The sequence below is a fragment of the Bos indicus genome, chromosome 18 (assembly GCF_029378745.1).
Source record: "Bos indicus isolate NIAB-ARS_2022 breed Sahiwal x Tharparkar chromosome 18, NIAB-ARS_B.indTharparkar_mat_pri_1.0, whole genome shotgun sequence".
Taxonomy (NCBI): domain Eukaryota; kingdom Metazoa; phylum Chordata; class Mammalia; order Artiodactyla; family Bovidae; genus Bos; species Bos indicus.
The window spans coordinates 35,713,544-35,735,708 of NC_091777.1; the positions used below are offsets into that span (position 1 = coordinate 35,713,544).

At 38.5% G+C, this 22,165-nt stretch overlaps 1 protein-coding gene across 7 annotated transcripts in view; it reads left to right on the forward strand.

The window, feature by feature from the left end:
• The window catches only part of CTCF (CCCTC-binding factor), a 45,672-nt gene that overhangs the window by 5,065 nt on the left and 18,442 nt on the right, over positions 1–22,165 (forward strand). For 4 of the 7 annotated variants that reach the window (XM_070770786.1, XM_070770785.1, XM_070770780.1 and 1 more), the window contains exons 3-5: positions 586–698; positions 20,140–20,929; positions 21,270–21,440. In XM_070770786.1, coding sequence (XP_070626887.1) covers positions 20,149–20,929; positions 21,270–21,440 — 952 coding nt within the window. In that variant the 5' untranslated portion in view covers positions 586–698; positions 20,140–20,148. Of the gene's footprint in view, positions 1–585; positions 699–13,099; positions 13,121–20,139; positions 20,930–21,269; positions 21,441–22,165 lie in introns of those variants that run through there. The other 3 variants (XM_070770783.1, XM_070770784.1, XM_070770781.1) reach the window with 2 other exon arrangements.

Below are 22,165 nucleotides of genomic sequence, written 5' to 3' on the forward strand. Positions count from 1 at the left end.
TACTAGACTTGGGATCTCATTAACAATAAAGAAGGGTTCTGGGTGTGAAAAATCTCTCTTCTCAGGCTACTGGGAAGAAGATCTTTTTAATCCCTAGAAAATGTGAAAATAGTTTAATTGCATTTGTGTAATGGTGAAAAGAGTGTAGAGGTGAGAATTACAAATGCCAAGATTAGATAAGCTTATATGAATGAATCATCTAAGTGACTACTAAGTTTTTTCTTACAAGCTATGCTTGGAGCACACAGAGAGGAGGAAGGAAACAGGAGTGAAAGCTGTTCTTCTAATCAGTTTTCTGTATGGGCAGCTTGGTACCTCGTAGATGGGATGGACAAGCTCTATGTGCTAGTGTTCTATTGCTCCAGAAATAACTTGTGTCCTGCACGTTCTTTAGTGTTGACAGGTAGTGCATACTAATGAGCTGCTTGAAAAGAGAAACAATACTGATATGAAAAGCTATACAGAAAACTAGCCTTAAGAGTTTGGGGAATGGGGTTATAAGAACATTTTGATCACTTTTAAGTATTGTGGCTAGTTTAATTATTTAGATCCCTGGTTCTCAAACTGGGATATGAATACCCTTAGGGTACAAAGTGGTATGATTCCGGGGTACTTGAAGCCACAAGATAAACATGACTCATCTTCTTGGAGCTTCAGTTGTGCTCACTGAGGGGGCGGTGAGTTAAGTAATTTAACAGGTAAGTAATTATAAATACTTTTACATTAAAACAAATATATATTTTAAGAGAAGAATGTGAACTCTTTGACTATCTAAGATAACAAACAAATGGGGCATGAGTGCCTGGAGCAGGAAACCCTGTTTGTAGTGAAAACATTGGAGAAGCAGTACTTTTGAGCTATGTAACAGCGTTACCATCCAGCTCCTTACTTTGTCCCCTGTAGCATCTACTGTAGAATATAGAAGTTAAACTGTATTAAATGGAGCTTGTTTGCTTGTATGCACATTCCTATATGTGCCCAGCATGCCCAACAGTTTTGTGCATTCTGGTTGACAATTCTAGATGGCTGGACCAGGTCATGAAGACCATTCCGATGATATAAGAATTACGATTTAAAAGAAAAGCAGCAATGAGCAAAATCAGGTCTGAAACCATAAATTTTATAAAACAATTTTGAAAATATATTAACTCCAACATAGTCATTTTTACTGATTTTTACTGATTTTTGGCCCTCCCCCAGGTTACTTAGAGTCATAATAAAAATGGCTAAATTCTAAGCTGTGGACATTATGACTCCTAATTATTCAAAAGCATCTATTCTTAACAGTTTTGTGTGTTTTACAGTTTCTAAGTATTGTTACTGGTATTGTTCTTAATGTAAATGGCACTTAAAAATTATATTTTCTCTATTGATGATGCCTGCTCTTTGAATATAGGTTTTATATTTGAACTTGAATGGTTCTACATATACTGAAGTGTGACTTTCTCTGCAATGATATAAATTGGATCAACCCAGATATTTAGATGTGTCTAAATATCTGTAGTGTTTATTTATTGAACACTCGTAATGTGCTTATTCCATTCTTTGAACACTTATACCTTTCTGCTTTGTGCCAGGCATGTATTAGGTACTGGGGATTTCAAGAAGAATAAGAAAAAGATCCCTTTCCTGAGGAGCTTAAGTAGAATATAGGGCAAGAGATCTATAAATGTGTTGTTGGTGCTGGGATAAAAGTGTGTTCAGTGTGCAGGGAGGGATGGTCAGTTACAGAAGTTAATGAAAGATGTTAGGATAGGCTTTCTGCAGGAGAGACCTTGATCTAAGTGTATCAGGAAATACAAAAGAAGCATAAAATTAGATTTTAATCTTACTAGGGTACCAAGGCTTAACCAGCATGCAGCTTAATAGCTGTATGGCCTTGGGCAAGTTCATTAAGGGTGAATTCTTTGTCCCTTCCTTTCCCTATTTGTAAAATGACTTATCTACTTTATTGGAGGCTTTTGACAGTTAAATGAAGGGGGAAATATATACAGTTGACCCTTGAACAATGTGAGCTTGAACTGCTGGGTCCACTTATATGTGGATTTTTTTCCCATAGTAAATAACTGCAACTACAAATAACTACAGTTGACTGAATCCACTGATGAGGGAACGGTATATATGGAGGGGTAACTATAGATTATATTGAATTTTAAACTGTGTGGAGGGTCAGTACACTGAAACCCCCATTCATTGAGTCAGCTATATATTTGTAACTAACTATAATGTGCTACACAGAGGTAAAGCAGGGATCTTTAGACTTTAGCAGTAGTTGGTCATTGTATATATTTTACATTAAATTGACTACTGATGACTACCAGACAAGAGAAGACTCTTGAGAGTCCCTTGGACTGCAAGGAGATCCAACCAGTCCATCCTAAAGGAGATCAGTCCTGGGTGTTCACTGGACTGATGTTGAAGCTGAAACTCCAATACTTTGGCCACCTGATGCGAAGAGCTGACTCATTTGAAAAGACACTGATACTGGGAGGAGAAGGGGACGACAGAGGGATGAGATGGTTGGATGGCATCACCGACTCAATGGACATGAGTTTGGGTAAACTCCGGGAGTTGGTGAAGGACATGGAGGCCTGGCCTGCTGTGGTTCATGGGGTTGCAAAGGGTTGGACACGACTGAACGACTAAACTGAACTGAACCACTTACGTGGGACTTATCAAAAAATTAATTAGAAAATAAATAGAGCAGTAGACAAATGGATAAATAAACAGGACCAAATTCCATGTTGGGAGTGATGTTTGACAAAGGCTGAAAAAAGCTGATTGGAAAGATTATTAACTAGCAAAGTGCTTATGAGAAGTTTGGGTGGTTTTTGAGTTGTGTTTTGTCTTAATATAGTACATGGTGAGGGGAAGAGTAGGCAGGGATGTAATGCAATGTGATAAGTATAGTTAACACTGCTGTATGTTACATATGAAACTTAAAAAGAGTATGAATGTTTGCTAAACTTCTCTGGGAAATCCATATATCATGAAATATTATATGTAAGTCAAATCTTACGCTTTATACCTCAAACTTACATAGTGCTATATAAGAAGGAAATGGCAACCCACTCCTGTGTTCTTGCCTAGGAAGTCCCATGAACAGAGGATCCTGGTGGGCTACAGTCCATAGGGTTGCTAAAGAGTCGGACACAACTTAGCAACTAAACAACAACAAACAGCAGATACATCAATTATATCTAAATAAAACTGGGAGGAAAAAATTACGGAAAATAAATTGTTATGGAGGAAAAGTAAAGAAAAACCCAGACAGTAATAACCTGTAGACTATAGGTTATATTATATATGTGTGTGTGTGTATATATGTATACATATATATATACAATATAACCTGGTACATAGCAAGAGCTCAATAAGTAATTGTTTGGATGAATGAATGCCCAGGGTAAAAGACTGAAATGGATAGGCATCAAAACACTGGTCAAAACAAACTGCAAAATAAACTGGTAGTGTGAGGGTGGTTAGGTTTGGTTTTCTGTAGTTTTATCACAGTTATTTTATAATGCAAATAGGTTTTTTTTTTTCCCCCTCAGAGTTAACCAAAATTTGGGAGTAGCAGCATTCAATAATAGGGAAATTAATTAAATTATGATACACCTCCTCTGTATCTGCAGATTCAACTAGCTGCAATAAAGCATGACCGCTGTCTTGTGCCATTGTACATACGGGACTTGAGCATCCACAGACCTGGGTATCTGGCCAGAGACTGGGGTGGGGATGGTGTGCTGGAACCAATTCCCTGTGGATACCCAGGGACAACTGTAATAGAATGTCATGCAACTGTTTTATTATGTATAGAAATATATTGAAATGGAGAGGGATTTGAGACACTACATAAAGCAAATTGTCAAATAGTGTGCACAGTGCAACAACAATGCACAGTGTGATCTCATGTAAGAGTAAATATGTGTATAAATTGGGAGGAGAATATGGATATAAACCAGCATGTTTATGTAAAACGTATAAGTTTATGTATTCTTACTTATCAGAATTTTTTTATCTGTATTTCATAATCTTTAAAGGGAAAAAGGAATAGGAAAGTAGCACTGAAGCTTTCTGATAAATATAATGAAGTAATAAAAAGTAGTTTTTGCCTAGTAAAGGTAGGCTCCAGAGCCTTGCTGTAACAGTTGCAGAAGTGCAGGCAGGAGTGGGGCGCTGGCAGCCATGTATCTGTCCAAGTTTTAGAGTGAATTGAGGTTGCAGTGGCAGTTCTTAAAATTTTCCTCTCAAATTGGATCTTAAATTTGTTTTGTATCATTCGAGTAATGTTTAGTTTCATTCTTTGATAGAGTAATAATGATATACCAGCTTCCCCAACAAGGAAGAAGGAGATAGAGTCCTGAAATGTCCTAGTTTAGTGAGGGCCTTTGAAGAAAAGAGCAGATAGGTATCTTGATACTTTGTGTGCAGTGGAGAGGGAGAAGGGGGATTATGCCCTGACTTAGAGCAACCTTTCCAGTTTAAAACTTTACCCTAATGGACATGAGGGCAGAGCCAGACTAGTAGACTGAATCTTATATATCACTTTTTTGCCTGATACAGGGATTCCTCTTTAAATTTCCTGGACTTCAGATGTAAAGCCACTCAGAATGGTATACGTTTATTATTAATTATTAGCCATTTCCATCTAAAGAGGTTTCAGAGACTTCATCCTGATGGCTCGGTTATAGAAAAGGGGACTGCAAAGATAGAGAACCGACTGTTGTATAGCTTCACTATATGTAGTTGTTAAAATTTTCTGACTTTTTTTTTTTTTTTTTTTTTTAAGCTGAGACATGGTGATATTTGTTCCCTTCTTAGCTTTGAGAATGAATCTAATTGATAACCTAGAAGTCTAGCATTTAAAGCCAGGTGAGATTTTAAGTCACTATACAGTTCTTAGGGCTTCCCTGACTAGCTCAGTTGGTAAAGAATCTTCCTGCAATACGGGAGACCCCGGTTCAATTCCTGGGTCAGGAAGATTCGCTGAACAAAGGATAGGCTACCCAGTCCAGTATTCTTGGGCTTCGCTTGTGGCTCAGCTGGGAAAGACTCTCCAGTATTCTTGGGCTTCCCTTGTGGCTCAGCTGGGAAAGAATCCGCCTGCAATGTAGGAGACCTGGGTTCGATCCCTGGATTGGAAAGATCCCCTGGAGAAGGGAAAGGCTGCCCACTCTGGTATTCTGGTCTGGAGAATTCCATGGACTGTATAGTCCATGGGGTTGCGAAGAGTTGGACACGGCTGAGAGACTTTCACTTTCATACAGTTCGCTCATAATACAGATAACAACCCTAAGAGGGAAAGTGATTTACCCAAGGTCATGAATGTAGGACAAGTACATCTGCCTTTTTTTTTATTCTTCAGACTGACTCTGAATATTCTCTGGGTTTCATGGAATATCCTGCTGCATTTGGTTCTCTAACTAATGTACTTGATGTATGTACATTTGGTTTTTTAGATCTCTTTTAAGAGAAACACATCAGTGTATGTCACTAGAAAAATAAATTTTAAGAGACTACCTTACTGCTCTCTAGTGTTGTACACCTGTGCACTGGCATACCTTAAGTTTTCAGTGTATATTTGTCAGAATTTTTAAAAATATTTCCCCAAACCTTCAGGTTTGTTCAATGTGCGCAGTGTATCACTAGGCTCTGGTGTTGTTAATATTAAAGTTTGGTATCTAATACCAGGGGTGTTAGGATTTTAAGCTCATTCATCTCTTTCTTTATAATCCAGGACTTTTTTAGAATCCTTCAGTTTATTTCTCTGTGATAAGAACAGACTGTCCTTGGAGACAAATATTTGTCTGTCTGTTTTGCTTTTTGGCTGCACTGTGCAGCATGCAGGATCCTCGTTCTCTGAAAGTGAAAGTGTTAGTGGCTCAGTCGTGTCCGACTCTGTGCGACCCCATGGACTGTATAGCCCACCAGGCTTCTCTGTCCATGGGATTCTCCAGACAAGAATACTGGAGTGGGTTGCCATACCCTTTTCCAGGGGATCATCCCAATCTACGTATCAAACCTGGGCCTCCCACATTGCAGGCAGATTCTTTACCATCTGAGCCACCAGGGAAGCGCCCCGCCCTAGTTCCCTGACCAGGAATCAAACCTGCACCTTCTATAGTGGAGCTTGGAGTCCCAACCCCTGGACCACCAGGGAAGTTCAGCATCTCTATTTTAGTATAGCTCAGTTGGACCACTGAAAGTTCAGAATTATTTCAGCCCACTGCTTTTTTAACTCTAGTATAACAAAACTCTGTCACATATTGTAAAGTATGCAAGATACTATATACATTCACAGATTATGATACAGAGCTGTAGTAATAGAGGACCCACTAATTGTTTTTAGCATTTCTATTTTATTTGTGTCTTACAGCTTTCTACTTGTTTAATTTTTTGTTGTTGTTATAGGTATATTTTGAAACTATAAAGTAATAGTGACTTTGTTTTCTGTTGCAAGTAAATTTTATCTTTTAGTACATTCTTTTTCTTTCTGGCTTCCTGGTAGACAAGGCCTTTGATCCTTCTCCTTCTATTTCTTGTTTTCCTCTGTTTGTTTCCATATTTCTCAGGAGTAACCAAGTTAGCAGATTACTTCTTTTTATAACCTAATAGTAGTTCAAAGTAGCATTTTGTTTCTTTTATTGTTTAAACTTCTCTCTCTGTTCCTATAGGTATATATGTATATATCCTTTTTCTGTTTTTTAGATTTCTTTTATTCTGTTGGATAGCACTTTATTATTCATATTTTGTGTTATACTGTTTAGTCACTAAAGATATCTTATTTTTTCAGGTAACTTTCTTGATCTTTGTTCAAAAATGGCATATTGCCATTTATTAATATTACTATTACTATACCTTTGGTACAGACATTGCTGAGTTTAAGCTGTTGACTTCTTATTTAATCTTGATCTTATAGGAGACACCATTGACCAGATAAAAATGGTCTTAATTTCTACTGAGTAGCCTTCATGAGTGAGTTTTGGGTTAAGCAGTGGCCATATGATCACTGAGACACCCTACAAAACCAGGAATTCATTCTGCTGTGTGTGTCCATTTCTCTCCTTCCCCGGCCCTTTTTTTCCTTTTGTCATACGTTGAGTTTGTCCATACCACCTAGAGTGATTGTTTTATATTGTTGCTACCCACGATAGAGGTGAAATTTTGGAACTTTCTTCTCGAGTCATGCAGCAAACGAAATTATTCTAAAGAATGAACCAGAAATTCTAATAGTAGAAAACGATGGGTATTTGAATAGTTTTGAGTTACGTCAGCCTGCATTTAGGGTGAATAACGATTGTATTGTGGGTCAGTCACTGACCTTTCAGTCAGTGAAAGCAAATATGCTATGTCAATCACCTGGGGACCTTTTGAAATAAGGTCTCTGTCTCTCCAGACTTACTGAAAGTCTCTGGGATCTGTGCATTTTAAATCTCATCAGGTGATTTTAATGCCAACCAAGTTTTTGGGAACCACTGCTCAGGTTGAACAGCCCCCACATCCATAGGTGTACTTATTAGATGTTTTGTATATTTTATACTGTGTGTATAATTTATTCCTTTTTATAACATAATTATTTGTTCAAAGTGATAGACTTGCTGTATGTGCATCCCCAGCCTTTCTTATATTTTCAGTGATGAAACACTATGAGACCATGTTCAGTTCAGTCACTCAGTTGTGTCCGACTCTTTGTGACCCCATGAATCGCAGCACACCAGGCCTCCCTGTCCATCACCAACTCCCAGAGTTCACTCAGACTCACGTCCATTGAGTCAGTGATGCCATCCAGCCATCTCATCCTCTGTCGTCCCCTTCTCCTCCTGCCCCCAATCCCTCCCAGCATCAGAGTCTTTTCCAGTGAGTCAACTCTTCGCATGAGGTGGCCAAAGTACTGGAGTTTCAGCCTTAGCATCATTCCTTCCAAAGAAATCCCAGGACCACTGTAAACAGTCTTAATTCTGAGCTGCTTTTAGGAATATGGGCCTGGAGCAGGGCAAGGAGAAACTTTGGGCTCCTGACATAGTCACCCTTGGGAGACTAGAGAAATGAGAGAACAGAGAAATGAGGCATTAGGTTGCTGTATGCCAGCAAAGTATCATTCAGGCTATAGAAGGCAGAGAGGGATAGCTCATGCTTGGGAGGCTGCCTCCAGTGCATACTGTGGCACTAGGGTGCTGACAGCCAGAAAAGCTTTGTCTTCTGTTTCGTGTATAAATTTCCAATGAGTGAAATAAACAGACTACTCTTAATGAGGGGCTTAAATTTTCTCCATTTACTATTTTCCTTTGCTAGAATGTTTCTCTCTACTATAGTTTGTCTGGCAAGATCCATCTCATCCTTTAAGATCTAGCTTTAGCAATTTCTCTTTAAAGCCCATGTTCACCAGCTTAAGCCATCCTTTTTGCCACGAGGTGGAAAGTATGTGTTAACCTCTGATAGCACACACTGTATAGCTATTTGTTCTCTTTGTCTCCCTGTCAGATGAGGAGCTCTCTGAGAAGAGAGCTATGCAGTTAGGACTTTTCTAAAAATTTTTAGGTAATTAAAAGGGAAGTTCATTTCTGTGTACCCAGCATCAGTGCCTTTTGGTAAAATAATTATTATTGGTTTAGCACTTATTGTTCTTTGTAGCAAAAGAACTCTTTCACCTCCTATAGTTGTTTTGCTGTTGCCGTTACAAATATTTTATTATGTATGTATTTCCTACATTTGAAGCTCTCCTTAGATTTTTTTTCAAGTAGCTATTAGAGTAATTGTTTTGACTATATCTTTTAATATTAACAAATGGGGAGGATTGTTAAAAACTGGGATGCTCTTGACCTTTATTACTTAAGAGATACAATTTTGTTTCCCTTTTAATTTCCTCTGTCTCCTCCCCTAAATGCCCCAGCTGTTCTTTTTAAAGTTAACGGTATATAACAGGGAAGAGAAAAGTATACATGTGACTGAGTAGGTGAGTGCTACTTCAGATAAAGGCTGCTTCTGACCATCCTGAAATAAATGGTCACTGATATTTTTCTGCTTCTCAGATTGAGTCATCCCTTCCACCCAGCTCCTTCCCATTCTTTTCTGTAGTCTGCAGCTTTCCCGGTACTCAGTATTTATGGGCCACGATACTTCACTTTATCTTCAGCTGTCAGATAAAATGATGATGTATATATTTCTAGGAACAGTAGAGTAAAATAGTTATTTTACGTTCCTATTTTGATTTTTTCAACTTTTGTTCCAAAGGGGTAAATTATTTTTGGCTAGTGTTATGCAATCCAGTAAGTCAGCTTTTCCTTTCACTCTCAGGAGAGACTGGTTACTTATTTATAATTCATTTTTTCCCTTTGTCATAATGGCTCTTAGTATCCTCTGCAGTCAGAATGGCTACAGTCCAAGGGGTGGCAAAGAGTCAGACTTGACTGAGCAGGTACACCCACGCCCCACAGTGCAGATACTGGATTCGGTTTTTCATTCTCCTAGTATGAAAACATTCTTGTGATTTAGAGATCTAGAAAAGAGAAAGCTACGAAGTGTCTCTTTTCTTCTCTGTCTTCTAATGATGTCTGATGTTTTGTATTGAGCAGTCTGAAGGCAAGTTGTTAGGTGACCTCCATGTTAGATTGTTTCAAAATTGCTGTGGCTTGTGGAAGCTCAGTGGGGAGTTGGGGCTGCTGTTTCCTGCCAAGAGTGTAGACGGTCTTCTGATCTGCTCCAAGAAATAAATTGGGGTTTTTAGCAGTCAGTTGTCCCTTGTAGAAAACAGTAGCGTATTAAACAAAAGTTTTGGTGATTTTATTTGTAAAGTGGACTTCTGGAAATTATCCTTCTGTACTGTCTTATTCTCAGTGCACATGCCTTATTCTTAGTACATGTATATTTTATAATAACCAGTCTCCCCAAATGACTATGCAGTGGTGTGAGTATGAAAGATTATTTTGGTAGTTTCCCTTTGAGAAATAACCTGACACATTTGCTATGAAGCCATATTATCAGGTGATAAATTACTAAGCCTTAACATCTTCAAAAATTAGTGTATTCACAATTAGCTTTTATTTTTGTGGCAGTATTTTTAAAATCTAAACCTTACTTGTTTTGTCAGGGCTTACTTTTTTATTTTTGCGAAATGACAAACATAGCAGTGAAGGATATAAATTCATATAGTTAAGCTTCCACTTAGCATACGAACAGTGTTTTGTTTTTTATGTTCTCTTCCTGCTTTTGTCATGTGCAGGAACCATTTATATACATGTTCCATAAGACAGTGACACTAGTATTAAATGTCTGTTGCTTACCTAACACTGTTTTGTGCTCATTGCTATAGAATATTCAGAAGTGAAAGGCATAGTTCCTGCCCTTGACAAGCTAATAATCTATTAGGGGAAAGACAGATACACAGAACAGTGTATTCAAATAAATAAACAAGATAACAAAAGCAAAATAAATCAGAGTCAGTCTCCACTAGTCAAGGTTGAGAAATCTTTGAATAGGGGATGACTTGGAAAAGGAAATGGCAACCCATCCAAGTATTCTTGCCTGGAGAATCCCAGGGACGGGGGAGCCTGTTGGGCTGCCATCTATGGGGTCGCGCAGAGTCGGACACGACTGAAGCGACTTAGCAGCAGCAGCAGCAGACCTGGAGGAGACAGGACAATAGGCACTTGTGTGTAAGATGCACCAAAGGTGAGGTTGGATGGTTTGAAAGGATGGTAACAAATCTTACAGAGCTCTAGGAGCGAAGCCAAAGGGGTTGATTGAGTAACCCTCAGTCCTCATGCGTTTTTGTGCCTCATTTCAGGAGGATTTAGTCCGGCAGCAATATGCTAGACAGACTAGTAAGAGGCCTGGGAGGCTGTTCTGTTCTTTTGACTCTTTCTCTTTCATTCCTGGATTTGATCAGTCACCAGATTTCTGTCAACTACCTTGATTCTAAAGGTAATTAGTAGTTTATCAGAGAAGTAATTTTTGTGGGGAAAATTTATCTAAGGTTTGTGATTAGAATTCTAAGAAACTGAAAGGTCATGTATTCGGCTAACGTGTTCGTTTGCCTTTTGGGGTGACCTATAAAGATATAGAAGAGCACAGTAGCCAGGTTTTGCCCATGTTGTTTTATTTAATTTTTACAACAGCCAGTGAAGTGGGTACCATTATTATCTTTGTTTTGTAGGAAGGAAAATAAGGCACAGAAGGGTAGCATGTTTGACTCCAGGTCACACTCCTAGTAGGTGGAAGAACCAGAAATGGGATTCAGGTCTCTGGCAGGAAAGCCTAGCTCTTAATGACTATTCCATTCTATTTCTCTCCCCGCCCCCCCCTTTTTTAGTATGGAACAAGCATTTTCCTCATATGAGGATTATATTAAAACATGATTTTTAATATCTGTGTGATACTGTTTTATGGATGTGTCATCATTTACCAAATTAAACTTTCCCCTGTTGTAATTTTAGGTTGTTTATAATTATTCACTCTGATTAACAATGTCCTTATAATCTCTGATTATTTCTGAGCATAAAATCTGAAGCTAAATTATTGGATCACAATTTGAATATTAAAAATTCTTGACTCATATCACCAGTTACCTTGCTGATTTTTTTTTTTCTAGTTTACTTAGAATATTATATTAGTTTCAGGTGTGCAGCATAGTGATTCGATATTTTTTTAGATTGCACACCATACAAAGTTAATATTTTTTGTTCTTTGTAACATTTATTTTATAACTGGTGGTTTGTACCTCTTAGTCTTGTTCACCTGTGTCATCCACCCCCAGCTCACCTCCTCTCTGGCAACCACTAGATTGTTCGCTGTATCTGAGTTACCTTGCTGTTTTCACTGGGTTGAGAGTTATCCTTTAAAATAGTCTTAAGAAAAAAAAAATAAATTAAAAATAAAATAAAATAGTCTTAAGGTTTAATAGAGGTACAGTGCTGTCACATTGTTTTAATTTGTATTCTTCTTAATGTTTAGACTTAGTTGTTTTTTTGTTTTTTTTATTCATCTACCATTTGTATTTCTTTGAGTGATGTACTTGTGTCCTTTTCCCAGCCTTCTTTTTTGGTATTTGCCTTTTTCTTACAAAATTTATAACTACTAATATAATAAGGGTATTATTATTAATCTTTTGTCATATATGCTGTAGATATGTTCTTTTTGGTCATTTTATTCAACATATTTTTGTTTTTACAGTTTTGGGGGTGTTTTTTAAGCTTCAAGGTGGTCAAAATTTCAGCAGTTTCCTCTATGCTCTCCTATTATTTAGGAATCTTAAACATAAAGCCTTCCTCATTCTGAGATCAGAAGACCATTTACCTGTATCTTTTTCAACTTTGGTTTTCAGATTTGGCTTGTGGGATCCCAGATCCCCAGCCAGGGATCAAACCTGAGGCCTTGGCAGTGAGAGCATGGAGTCCTAACCACTGGACCACCAGGGAATTCCCATTTCTTTTTTGTTTCTGTTAATGTCTCCTTATCTCTTAGAACAGAATATATTCCAGGTGGATCAAAGGTGTAACTTATTGTAACTTAAATACTCTACTCATTTATAGTTTTTCTGGCACCTTTTATCAAAATAATCCTCTTTCCTTCCTGATTTAATTTTTAAGTATTTATTTGGCTCTGCTAGGTCCTAGTTGTGGTACTCAGGATCTTTTTTGTGGTGAAACTCTTCAGTGTGGCACATGGAATCTAGTGCCACACAGTTTCCTGACCAGGGATGGAACCTGGGCCCCTGCCTTGGGAGTTCTGATTCTTAACCTCTGGACCACCAGGGAAGTCCTCCCCAAGTAATTTTAAACTGACAGCTTTATATATGCTACGAGTTGTTTCTGGATTCTCTATTCTGTTTATATTGGCTGGCTGTGATAGTGACAGTACTACACTATATTACTTATTGTGTTAATACTGTATTATTTACTGTGTTAATATTTGGAAATAAAGGGTGGCCTTGATTTTTCAAAAATTTTATCACTATCCTCAATATCTTGTTTATTTTTCAGCCAGATTTTGAAAATTATATGAACTAGGAATAATTAACATCTTGATGTTTGGCCTTTCTGATCATGGATATAGGATAGCGGTGTGCCTATTGAGTGACGTCTTTTATGCCTCCTAGAAGAGTTTTGTGATCTTCAAAAAGGTCTGCAAATTTTGAATTGAGGTTGTGTTAAGAATGTTGTAAGTTTATATTTCTATATGTTTTTCTGAATTTCCTATTTATTAAATAATAGGTATATATAATTTTGTTTATTTATAACTCATCTTGTTCCACAAAGAAATTGAAGAAATGTATAGAAAATATAAATAGTAAATGATATAAATTCAAAACCCCAGAAAATACAAATTAGAATAAAAAGTTATTACATAGTTTGAGAGGGAAAAGATTCATAAAGTTGTGGCCAGCTAAAATAATGGTAACATGATCCTGTTACATAGGTCTCAGAATGTAAGAAAAAAATTCCTTAGTTGAAACAAAGCTTTTCCAAGCAGGTAACTCGAAATTTCTTCCATGTATACTTTAGTGTAAGTCAAGGGCATAATGTCAAAATAAAACTTGGTGAGAGCAGTTCTGTAAGGAATAAGACCAAGTGACCCAAGTATACCCAGCTTTCTGGTGGTCTGGCATAATTTTATAATTTTAACCCATAATTTAATGGGTTAAAGCCTAGAATAGAATGCTGAATTCCACAAAGAGGTCAAGTCAGATAAGGACAGAAAAGTCTCCTTTGGGTTTACCAGTTAAGGGCCATTACTGGCTTCAGAGCAGTTCAATTGAGTATTGGGGAACAGAAACCAAACTGGTGAACTGAGGTGTGGAAGAGATGTTAAGGAATAGAGACAGCTACTGTGGGGTTGATCAAGGAGGAATACAGAGACAGCAGATGTTAAGTTGTCAAGTGGGGTTAAGGGGAATTTTAAGAGAAAAAGATTTGAGCAATAGAGAGCTGATACAGCACTGACAGGCAAGAGGGGAAGAGCTGACCCAGCAGGTTCCCTTAGGATGCAGGTCAGGTTGGTGGTGTAGGAGCATAGGCAGACTTCTGGATACTTTGTGGAGAGTCTGGGCCTGTGTACCCTCCCACTCAACCAGTCAGCGTGTGTTTTTTTTTCCACGGTGAGAGAATAGTGGTGAGCAAGAGGTACTCAGATACCAGTTTTCCTCTCTTGCAGGTTCCTCACCCTCATATGCCAGTTTCACCCTGCCTCAGTCTAAGGGAACCCCATCTTGCCCCATCTTCTACCCATAAGTTGATCTGATCGAATGATTTTTTTTTTCTTAATTAATACTCCCAAGCTTCAGTTTTTCACCAAGATGGTAGAGGGTACAGGGAAGGATCTGTTCTTCAGAATTCCATTTTTTGTGTGCTACTGCAACCCAGAGGACTAATCCATTTTGCCAAGCTCATTTGGTTGGTTAGGGATGATGAGGGTTTAGAGTCTGGGTTTCTTTCTTTTATTTTAGCTGTGCCACACGGCTTGCAGGATCCCAATTCCACTGGGCCATAACAGTGAGAGCACTGAGTCCTAGCCCCTGGACTGCCAGGGAATTCCCCAGGTTTCTTTATTCCTTATCCAGTGCCACTGAGTTGAAGGTGATAGCCAGACACTCACAGAAGAGAGAGATCCTTTAGGCATTGAAACAGAGGAATTGCACATGTGGACTTAGAAGACCTCTGGGTTGAGACAACTGAAGTAAAAAATAAAAAGGTTCATGAGCTGAATGACTACAGAGAAAGGAACAGAGTCTTGATGTTGCTCAGAGCAGCTGGGGGAAGAGCTCTCAGAAACAAGGGAGAGACCTAGGAAAACAGGAACCAAGAGAGAAGAGAGGCTGATGAAGGAGGAATCAGCTTCATGCTGTTAGATGCCAAAGAAAAATTGAGTTTGAGGATGAGGGGAAGACCTTCAGGTTGGCTGGTGTGGTTCCTGGTGAATGGTGCTTGTGTATCAAGCAAGACTGGAGAGGGTTGAGTTGGGAGTGGAATCCTTTTTAGTAAGGTATTTAGTAAAGTATTTAAAACACCACAAAGCCATATAGAAATGTATGTAAATTTTATATATATAGTTTCATCTATATTTAAAAATACATCTCTAAGAGGAAAATAGCATCAAAGTACTAGGTGATTAGGTGTAGAAATTGTGAACAATTTTTTTTAAGTCCTATTTGTGCTTCATTTTTCAGACTTCTATAAATAAGCTAATATATTTTGATAATCTAAAAGAGTTTTGTCCAGAGGTTAATGTAAACTTGTTCTTAATGACATTGGTCCACTAGAAGATTTGACAGAACCTAGAAAGCACACCTGACTCAAGTAAGCAGAGAGGCCAAGAATATGACAGACTCAACAGAAACTGAGTGGAAAGCGGGAGGCACAGCTGAGCCCGTGGAGGAGGGAAAGGATGGATCCAAACCACTAATGGGGTGAAACAGCTAGGATAGCACAGTCTCCAGGGAGTGGGGAGAGAGACCCCCGCCAGCCTGTTAGGCTAGTTACTGACTGGTAGACTCCTTCCCTTCCACCCCCACCCCCCACCCCCAGAGGAAGTAGAGGATCCACTCCTGGAAGGCATGCCCTGGGACTTCCAAGCTGTGAATGGGAGAGGCTGGTGGCTTGCTACTTTGTGTCTGATTTTTCTCTGTAAAAATAGAACTTACTGCTATAAGACCCTGAATAGATGGTGATGTTCATGGACCTTATGCCATGTGTTTATTCATGATGAGAGGGTACTCTTGTCAGCTCAACTCCCAGGCAGCATAATTGGTTTCAATTTGATTCCTTTGCACCAATTCTCTTTCTGCCTGGTTTATAATTCCACAACCTCTTTTGGGTTGGACTTGGTTATTTACAAGCGATTGCTAGTATTTTAAGTTTTCAAATTCATGGCAGAGACAAGATGGGTTTTTCATTGTTCTTCAGATTGTTGTGTGCTACAAAATCTCACTGAGCTCAGAGATTAAATGCTTTTCCTCCACCAGTTTTATTGTTGAGGATATCTGAATAGCCTGGGTTATGTAGTGATTCTGTGGCAGGGCCAGCATTAGCATTTACAGTGTGTGAAATTTTTTGTTTTTTGATACTTTTCCAAGAATGTTTCCATCATGGGTGGGGCATTCTTTTCTCTGTTCCTAACTCCAGCATTGAAGTTATCATCATCTGTTGGGGTATTGATTTCAGACCATCATGGCCTAGGAAGTTTTTTGTGGGGGGGTGGGAAATGAGGAAAGTAATAGTATAAAGTAGTGCATCTCAGACTTTAATATATGACACCATTCGGGGATCTGTTAAATTGCAAGTTGTAATTCTGTGAGTCAAGGATAGAGCCTGAAATTCTGTTTTTAGAAGTTCTGAGGTTAAGCCAGTGTTCCTGGTCCTCAGTAGCACCTAGCCACTTGTGGCCGTTGAGAATTTACCATGTGACTGGTTCAAATTGAGATTTACTATAAAATTTATACCAGATTTCAAAGGCTTATTTAAAAAAAAAGAAGGTACAGTATCTCAACTTTTTTTTATTGATTTCATCTTGAAATGATACTATTTTGGATATATTGGGTTAGATTACTAAAATTGATTTTGTCTGTTTCTTTTTACTTTGAAATATGGCTACTGGAAAAATTTGAATTATATGTATGTAGCTCACGTTTCTATTGGATGGTTCTAGTATAGAACATTCTTATCCCAAGAATGATATGTCTGAACAGTAGTGATTATATAAAAGAAATTATAGCTAGGATCATGCCTAAAGTAGTTTTTCACTATCAGAAATATAAATAAAATCTTATAAAAATGCTAGCACATTCATGCTCAGACATTTTTCATTTATAGGCAAATTATAAAGCACTTCACAAATGTCCCTTGACCCTCATGTTCTGTGGTAGCATTTTGTTATATTTGTCCTGTTAATGGAACAGATAGTAAGAGGTCTTTGCATCGAGCATTGTAGTATACTCTTGGTTGTTGAATACAAGGGGCTAAGGAAAGTAGGTAATGGCAGAACAAATCAGGGAAACCCAGTAACCCACAAGGTTTTCCATTAGGCTTGGTTTTGTTCTATGCAGATAGTGAGGTTTGCTGAATCAGTCCAAATACGTAGGGTTGCTTCAACCCTGGCTTTTTCCCTCAAAGAGTTTTAACAAACCCACTGGGGAAACAGATTATTTTGAGAAAAATTTAAGTGCATAATAGTGTGGTTGTTTTATCAGCAGATACATTCAAGGAAAAATAATGGCTTAAAGACCAACCAGTCATGAATCTGAATAGATTATCTGGGGTCAGTACATCTCTCCTCTTTGCAAATACACAGATACACTTTGTTGAAGAAATCAAGCACTGTTCTTTATGAATCAAGTAAATCTCAATTTTCAGTGCTTAGAAAGCATATGTGATTTCCATTGACAACCAAATGAGTATAGTCTTAATATTTTGTCATTCAGGACCATCCAGTCTATGGCCAGAACCAACACATCTTTCTCCTCTTTCTGTTCTTTCCTCTATTGTAGGCTTTTTAAGCATGTGTGTGCACACATGCACCATGTTGCCTTTAAAAGTCCTGCCCATCTTGATCTCACACCTGGCCAAACCTACCTTCTTTGACCTTGAGCCATTGTACCTATTCTCTGTTTTGTTAGACAGTAACTCCTAAAACGCAGGATCAAGTCTGCATAATCTTGGTCTTTGTACTACCTTGCAGGTGGTCCTGACTTAAGGAGCCTTCTCTGACTGCTATTACGGATAGTGTTAAGGTACCTGAATTGAAGAGACGGGTCTCTGATAGGCATGGCAGAAGCTTTGTTTAAGATGAGAGCAAGAATACAAAACACTTTAAATTTTAATTTTGAATTAACCTTTTATATACTTATTGGTTTTGTTAAGTCAGTTTATTGATAGGAATTGGACATTGCACAGACTCATTTTACTCTTAGATACCTAGGTATTCTCAGCACTCAGAAGATGTAAGAGCCAGAAACTATAAATCAGAGAGAAACTGATTTTTCTATTTTCTATTATGTATTCAGTTAGCATTTATTGTGTTCTTAATAACCTAGGCACAGTGCTAAAGGGTAAAAACTACTTGTTATATACATGGTCTCTGTCCTCAACAAACTTATGGTCTTACAGAGAAGAGAAATACATGAATGTATTTCAGGTATGAGATGATGATATGAGACAGGAAGTGGAGGTGTGTGGTAGCTACAAGCAGGGCCATTGGACTCCGGATTCAAGTTCTGACTCTGGCTCAGAGAAAAAGAAGAGCATGGTGAAAAGGCATTCCGATGACTTGTTTTCTAAGGGAGAATTTAGCTAAAAACAGATCGTCTGCCAGATGTAAGAAATGTGTAAGATGTAAACCAGTTTTGTAATAACTTTAATATCAAATATCCAGACAGAGTTGAATCCCGTTGTCTCATGGCATTTTTAAATAACATTTGTTGGTTTGAAACAATACAAACAAGATCCATAGATTGTGGTTGCTGTATCTCTTAAGCTTCTTTTGTCTGTATCGGGGTTTCTCAACCTCTGCACTTACTGACATTTGGGGACCAATAATTCTTTGTTGTGAAAGACTCACCTGTGCAGAGGAGGATGCTTAGTAACCTCTCTGGCCTCTATCCACTAGATAGCACTAGATACTGGTAGCTTACCTGCACAAGTAGTGACAACCGGAAACATGTCCAAGTCAAGTTGGGTCGCTCAGTCATGTCCGACTCTTTGCGAACCCATGGACTGCAGGATGCCAGGCTTCCCTGTCCATCACCAACTCCCAGAGCTTGCTCAAACTCATGTCTATCTAGTTGGTGATGCCATCCAACTATCTCACCCTCATCTCGTCCCCTTCTCCTCCTGCCTTCAATCTTGCCCAGCATCAGGGTCTTTTCTAGTGAGTCAGTTTTTCACATCAGGTGGCCAAAGTATTGGAGCTTCAGCATCAGTCCTTCCAATGAATATTCAGGACTGATTTCCTTTAGGATTGACTGGTTGAATCTCCTTGCAGTCCAAAGGACTCTCAAGAGTCTTCTCCAACTCCACAGTTAAAAAGCATCAGTTCTTTGGTGCTCAGATTTCTTTATAGTCCAACTCTCACATCCATACATGACTATTGGAAAAACCATAGCCTTGACTAGACGGGCCTTTGTTGGCAAAGTAATATCTCTGCTTTTTAATATGCTGTCTAGGTTGGTCAAAACTTTTCTTCCAAGGAGCAAGTGTCTTTTAATTTCATGACTACAGTCACCATCTGCAGTAATTTTGGAGCCCAAGATAAGAAAATCTGTCACTGTTTCCACTGTTTCCCCATCTATTTGCCATGAAGTGATGGAACCGGATGCCATGATCTTCATTTTTTGAATGTTGAGTTTTAAGCCAGCTTTTTCACTCTCCTCTTTGACTTTCATCAAGAGGCTCTTCAATTCCTCTTCACTTTCTGCCATAAAGGTGGTGGTATTTGCATATCTGAGGTTATTTGATATTTCTCCCAGCAGTCTTGATTCCAGCTTGTGCTTCATCCAGCCTGGCATTTCGCATGATATACTCTGCATATAAGTTAAATGAGCAGGGTGACAGTATACAGCCTTGACGTACTCCTTTTGTAATTTGGAATCAGTCCGTTGTTCTATGTCCAGTTCTAACTGCTTCTTGACCTGCATACAGATTTCTCAGGAGGCTGGTCAGGTGGTCTGGTCTCCCGTCTCTTTAAGAATTTTCCACAGTTTGTTGTTATCCACACAGTCAGAAACATGTCCAGGCCTTGCCAAATGTCTCCTGGCATAAGAACCACTGATCTGTAGGTTCTCCCTGTATCCTTCACATCTTTTTTTTCTTCCTGTTGATTTCTTTACAGAAGACAATGAGTAGTTATGCCTGCAGTTTCCTTTAGTTTGGGTTTCATGAATTTCATCCCTGAAGTGTAAATTAATATCCTCTGTCACCAATTTCCTGTTAATTGGTAGTTGGATCTAGAGGCTTGATTTAAGATTTTTTTGTTTTGTCTTAAAAGACTACTTTGTAGATAGTATTCCCTTCTTCTACCAAGAGGTGCATAATATCTGTTGTCTTTTTGTAATATTAACAAACATTGGTGGTCCTTTTTTGTTTTAAAATGTATGTTTTTGTTTAGATAAATTTTATTTTAAATAACAATCTGTGTTCTCCCTTAATAAAGGAAGGGGAAATGGAAGGTGAGGCGGTTGAAGCCATTGTGGAAGAGTCTGAAACTTTCATTAAAGGAAAGGAGAGAAAGACTTACCAGAGACGCCGGGAAGGGGGCCAGGAAGAGGACGCTTGCCACCTTCCCCAGAACCAGACTGATGGTGGTGAGGTGGTCCAGGATGTCAATAGCAGTGTACAGATGGTGATGATGGAACAGCTGGATCCTACCCTTCTTCAGATGAAGACTGAAGTCATGGAGGGTGCAGTCGCTCCAGAAGCAGAGGCTGCCGTGGACGATACCCAGATTATAACCTTGCAGGTTGTAAATATGGAGGAACAGCCTATCAACATAGGAGAGCTTCAGCTTGTACAAGTACCTGTTCCTGTGACTGTACCTGTTGCTACCACTTCAGTAGAAGAACTTCAGGGGGCTTATGAGAATGAAGTGTCTAAAGAGGGCCTTGCAGAAAGTGAACCTGTGATATGTCACACCTTACCTTTGCCTGAAGGGTTTCAAGTGGTAAAAGTGGGGGCCAATGGAGAGGTGGAGACCCTAGAGCAAGGGGAACTTCCGCCTCAGGAAGATCCTAGTTGGCAAAAAGACCCAGACTATCAGCCACCAGCCAAAAAAACAAAGAAAACCAAAAAGAGCAAACTGCGTTACACAGAGGAGGGCAAAGATGTGGATGTGTCTGTGTATGATTTTGAGGAAGAGCAGCAGGAGGGTCTGCTGTCAGAGGTTAATGCAGAGAAAGTGGTTGGTAACATGAAGCCTCCAAAGCCAACAAAAATTAAAAAGAAAGGTAAAATAAGTTTATCCATTATATTCTCAAAACCATTTTGGGATAAAGCACATAACAGTACATATGTAGATTATTTTATATTAAATGGATTTATTTTTTAAAGATTGTGATATGGTGTCAATTTTTTTAGCCAGTCTAAAAGAAGTGTTTTCAGATTGAGTACTTTAAGTCCTGAAAAGAAAGAAATCTATTGGTAGCATGAGATAATTATGACTAAATATGACTTAATTGGGTTTAGTTATAAAAAGCTAACAAAATATATCTGTAGAAGTTTAAGCTTAGGATTAATCTTAAAAATTTTGAAACCCTGCAACAAGTAAGTGTTTTATTTTGCATATAGGTGTAAAGAAGACATTCCAGTGTGAGCTTTGCAGTTACACATGTCCACGGCGTTCAAATTTGGATCGGCATATGAAAAGTCACACTGATGAGAGACCACATAAGTGCCATCTCTGTGGCAGGGCATTCAGAACAGTCACCCTTCTGAGGAATCATCTTAACACACACACAGGTAGGTGCTGGATAAACATGTTGGGGACTACAGCTTAGCAAAGGCTTAAACTTGAGTTTTAAATATCTTCTAAGCTGATTCCAGTGGGAGTAAAAGTGGTAAGACTTCTTTGTTCTTTCTTTGATACCCTTTTTGTAATCTTAATTTATTGTAAGCAAGTGGACTTATGGGCAAATATAAAGAAAATTTATGGGAAATAATCCAAATTATGTAAGGATGGTGATTCAGATAAAGATTTTCTGTGGTAGTTAACCAACCTATGATATTTCCAATCTATAATATTTCCTGAGGGACATCACCATTGTGTTGCTAAAGTTTTAACAACACTGACAAAAACTAACCCCCCAAAATCCCAGGCAACAATTGCCAGGCACTATGAGGAAGAACATTAGGAATAGAAATGTGTCCTCTGTAAAAACCATGGTTTCTGGTTGTTTTACCTCAAAGAATAAGCCATAGTTCATAAACCCAGAATGAAAAATTTAAGACACTGTCCCAGCATTTCAAACATTTGTTCATTCATGGTCCACACATACTTAATATTCTAATATTAGCTTCGTGTAGACCGTGGTCAGGTTCTGGAGTCACTAAAGGGGAGAACTGTGGGCTGAAGCTCTCCTGAGACTCTCTTCTGGGTTCTTACACACTTATGGTGTTGATAATTGGCTCCAAGTGCAAATAGAAACTTCTCTCACCTGATTCTTCATGCAGAATAGCTTTCTTCT